At 44.8% G+C, this 4,772-nt stretch overlaps 1 protein-coding gene across 1 annotated transcript in view; it reads right to left on the reverse strand.

The window, feature by feature from the left end:
• Positions 1-2,122, reverse strand: part of LOC110315376 (E3 ubiquitin-protein ligase MSL2-like) — a 3,377-nt gene extending 1,255 nt beyond the window's left edge. Inside the window, 2 exon segments of the mRNA XM_021189452.1 lie at positions 484-895; positions 2,032-2,122. Coding sequence (XP_021045111.1) covers positions 484-895; positions 2,032-2,122 — 503 coding nt within the window.
• Between the last annotated feature and the right edge of the window lie 2,650 nt (positions 2,123-4,772).

Below are 4,772 nucleotides of genomic sequence, written 5' to 3' on the forward strand. Positions count from 1 at the left end.
GTTTCTTGTAGCAATTCACTAGGATGCTTAACTGCTTGTTTTCCTCAAACTGCTCATAGTCTTTGCACCAGCTACATGAAGGTTTCATCATCATTTTCTTGCCTTTAGAAGTTTTGCGGACATAGTGTTGGCAGGTGGAGTTGGTGGGTGCAATAGGATCTTGAAGCAAATGTCCTTCAAACCATCTGTTGTAGAACCTGGGGCACTGAGGTCTCTGGCTGGAGGTGCATCAAGATTATACCATCCACCCTTGCAAACACAGCATGAGAAGGACTGTTGGAAGTAAGGCAAGAGCCTGTTAATCTCTGTAAAGGCAGTGGGGTCTCAGGGGTTGACACATTTAGCACTAAGAGGCTCATGGAAATGTAGAGAGCAGTAGCATTCACCAGGTTCATTGCAGACACTTTGATGCCAATGGCTCCCGGTTGAAAGGAAATTCCGGATCCAAGTTTGTAAGCAGCCAGGGAACAGCGGCGCATTTACAACAATTCGGAAGAAATCTGAGCAGAACCCCTGGCCAAAGCAGCAACCAAAATCCGAGCAAGTTTGTGAAGCTGAAGCAATCCTCCCACACATGGGGGCCTCGGCGCCCCTCCTACTTCCCTGAGACTTGCAGACCTGAGAGAGACAAGAGAAATCAGTGATCGAGTTCCTCCAATAGGGCCGCAGCTGGGTGCTGTGGACGGGCTCGGGGTTCGCTCTAGCCCCGCGGCTCGGCGGGCGGCCTGCGCTCTAGCTGCATGTCCGTCAAGAACGGCACCTCCAGGTGGAGCTGGCGCGCACGGAAGCGGGCCCGGTGGGGTCCAGGTGGGGTTAACACGTTTCTCTTCTGACAGCGGGGCCCTTAGGCAGCGGGACAGCGGGGGACTATGGCGCAGGTGTCCGCTTCCCGGGTCTAGTGCCAGCAGTTGCTGTGGTGGAGGTGGCTGCTGCTGCTGCTGCTGCTGCTGCTGCTGCTGCTGCTGCTGCTGCTGGTGACTACCCCGGGCCGCGCCGGATGGTGGGGCACCTCAGGCCAGACCGGTTATGAAGACCTTTACCCCAAAGGGCAAAGAAACTGTCATCCCCGAGCCTCCCCCGCAGTCATCCATGTTCAACATTCTTAATCTTCAGGGAAATGCAAATCAAAACAACCCTGAGATTCCACCTCACACTGGTCAGAATGGTTAAAAAATTCAGGGGACAGCAGATGATGGCAAGAATGTGGAGAAAGAGGGACACTCCTCCATTGTTGGTGGGATTGCAAGCAGGTACAAACAATCTGGAAATCAGTCTGGCAGATTCATTCTGATCCAGGAAGGAAAACATTGCCTCTCATGAACCCTGAACTCACAGCATCAGGCCAATCAGCCATTCCATGCTACGTTTTTATTGGACGCTGTTACTTGCAACCACAATGGAGCATTTAGATACCATGGCTCTTTTAGGAACAAACCACATGTGTGGTCAAAATCAAGTGACTCTCTTGATCTCACAGTCTCAGGTAAGCCCCTGCTCCCACAATCATTTAGTGTGTTGGGACACTTGGGTCTTTTTCCTAAGATGATCTCTGGCTTAGAATATGAGGGAGGAAGCACTGAGGTTAAAAATAATGTTCCATTCAAAAGACATTCACCCCTCAATACAGGAATTGCAGTCAGTATCCCCTGATCCAAATGTCTTCCTCCTTGACTCATTGTAGTTTAGCAGTGGCAGTTGAAAGCACACAGATTTGATGAAGTGATCAGATAATGTCTCTGTACTAGTTAGATTCCAATTTTTGTTGTAAAACACCATGATCTAAACAAAGTAACTTAATGAGAGAAGAATTGACTCCATCTCATTTTGTATCCTGAGTATAATTAGATGTAGAGATGCAAGCAACAATGGAAGTAGGTATCTTAAAGGAGTACTGCTCACAGTTGACTTGACAATGGCTTGCACTATTGCTTTCTTACACCATCAAGGTCCAACCACTTAGGATTAGAATAAATCACAATGGTCTGTGCTTTCACAGATCCATCAATCAGGAAAATCAATCCACAGACTTACATGTATTTTCTCCATTGTAGCTGCCTCTTTCCAGATTACTCTTATCTGTTTCAAGGTAGGAAAATCTAATGAGAACCATCTTAATGTCCATTTTCCTTTTGTTTTCNTTTCCTAAAATCATGTGCCCAGGCTCATGTTAATAGCTGGACACCAGAGACTTTTGGTACTTGTGTTGCCCAGATTCAGTGGGGGCAGTTCTGAGTCCNGCAGAGTCTCTATCTTCCCCATATGTTCAATGATGTGATTTGTAGAGGATTGATGGGCTGAGTTGTGATCTTCACAGTGATCCAAGAACCCAGCGTTACAAAACCTTGTCTGCAAAAGGATGATATCCTTTTGAGGTTAGTGTCCAGATTGAGATAGAGGGAAACATGACAGTAAAGTGTTGTGAACTCTAATGTTCATCTCTCCATCAACCTCTGGCAGAATCCAAGGATGAGTCCTCTACACCCACTGAAGATGGTAAGTGAGGGCTCTCTTGGCAGGCAGGTTCAACACGATTTGAGATCATTATGAATCAGTGAATCCTCCTTTGAAGTTGAGAAAGTGGGAGGGCTGGACTTATTTGCACTTAGATGATATGTTCCTTACATAGCTTAGGGTTCAATATCTCGCTCTACCTAAATTTCAGACCCTCCTTAACAAGAACTTCCTATTTTCTTGGGTACCCAAAATTTCTGACAAAGTTTCTTCCTAGACTCNAGCTCCCNGGATGAATTTTNTTGTAAAATAATGGAAAATAAAAATTTCTTTTNATACTCGGNNATGAGGAAAAACCACTTTCTCTGANTCTTTTTCTTGATGTCTGCTAGTGTGAAGGAACAGGATTGCTGATACCTTCAATTTATTTTCAGTGCTTTCCTTGGCTGTGACATCCTAGGTGAGGAAGGAGTCCCACCCATCGAATTCCAGTTCTGAAGTGACCATGCCCCCTTTTTCACAAGGATGGTGACACAGTATACATGGTATACTGGAAGGAACTCAGAACCAATGCTAGACAGTCACCCACTTTCGTTCTCAAATAGCTTAGGAACTGTGGTGAGGACAAGGTTGAAAGTCAAATACTGAGTTAATACCCTGGCTTTTCATATTCATTCTAAATGACTTGTGAGCCTTTATATTCTCACCTGTAAGGGACTGGGTAAAACATACAATTCCTCATTGAATGATTGTGATATTGGAGGCTGTGAATGGCAGTTAATAGGTGCTTGGGTAAACCTGATGTCAGTTGTGAGTAAGGACTTGAAACATACCAGAAGTTTTTTGACTGAAGTCTTGGTGTCATTCCTCCTGCTTTTCTTCTTTCTGCTTTTTCTCATCCTCATCTGGTACTGGTGCAAAAGGAAGGTTAGTAAGTAGAGTGTGAAGGCCTTGGGTGTCTGGAGGTGGTGGGCAGAGAAAATATGTGGTCTCAAGACATGTATAAATTTCAGGGATTCCATCTCCTAGAGTACATATATGGGCATAGCAAGGGATTTAACAGTCCCTTTCTTCATCCAAGTTTCTATTAGTGGAGCCTTCCCATCCTCCTAGCTGATGCTTTTTCAGTTCAACTCATGCAGCTCAAACAGAGGCCAACTTACAAGTGCTTTCAATGACACCAGACCAAACACACAGAGATAGAGTCCACCAAACGAGGTAATTCCTATCCACAGACACAGCCTCCAAGCTGCCATATACCTCACTTCCTCCTGATTTTTCCTATCTTCACAGCTCCAGCCCAGATGCTACCATCAATGAAAAACACCTGTGTGAGGATAAGAGGGCCCTGGGGAGGAGATGCTTTAGATGTCAGCATCACAGGACTGATGGGGAGGGTCTTGGGTTAGCTCTCGGAGGGAAAGAACACTTACAATGGATCTGGGGACATTACCACATTCTCTGATCTTCTGTCTCCTTACAGGACAAGGACATGTGTCCCTCTAACATGACAGATGCTTTTNTGANGAACACACAATATGAGGACATGGCAGAGCTCAACAGTTGAGTGAGACTCCTGCCTNATTCACACTGATTAGAGATTATGGTCTAGCAGTACTTTGTGCCAGTAAGAACCACACATGGCCCCTCCATCTGGAAGAGTTTGACTCTGTGAACTATGCTCACTCCTTATTGGTTTCATCATGACTGTGAGGACCTTCTATCCAGCCCCTTTTCTGGATGTTTGTCATCTGCCTGTTGCTTAGCGACCAGTGCCTAATGTTTCAGAAAGGACACATGAGTCAATGAGCCCTAATACCCCATTCCCCCAATCCACTTACACGCATTTACCTTGTTATCCACAAAGAATTTCTTTCTTATAAGCTTAAGGATGATTTTTATTAGGGTTTAAGGAAAAATGTAGCACAGGCAATCAGTTAATCTTAGCAGCTAACAGGTGGAGAAAGAGGAAATGAAGAAACAAAATTTGGGGGAAACCATATTGTTTGAGTAGAGATAGGATGAAGAGAAACTATGTGATAGAAGAACAAAGCACAAAGCAGGCAGATAAGATTTAAAGGAACAGTGATGAATCACAGTGTTGGGGAAAAAATGTGTTTAAACACATATACAAAATAAATAACTGACGTTATTTAAAAAGTCAGAACAGTAGTGATATTTACAAAGCTATGTGGCTGCAACCCCACAAGCTACATCTGAGATAATTTCTTTCTTCTGGCTCTTCATAAGGGCTGTGAACAAAGCAAAGAACAGAGCTCCTCACCCACTCCAAACTCACCTCAAGGCTAGAAAATGTCAGT

The sequence above is a fragment of the Mus pahari genome, unplaced genomic scaffold (assembly GCF_900095145.1).
Source record: "Mus pahari unplaced genomic scaffold, PAHARI_EIJ_v1.1 scaffold_10500_1, whole genome shotgun sequence".
Lineage (NCBI taxonomy): Eukaryota > Metazoa > Chordata > Mammalia > Rodentia > Muridae > Mus > Mus pahari.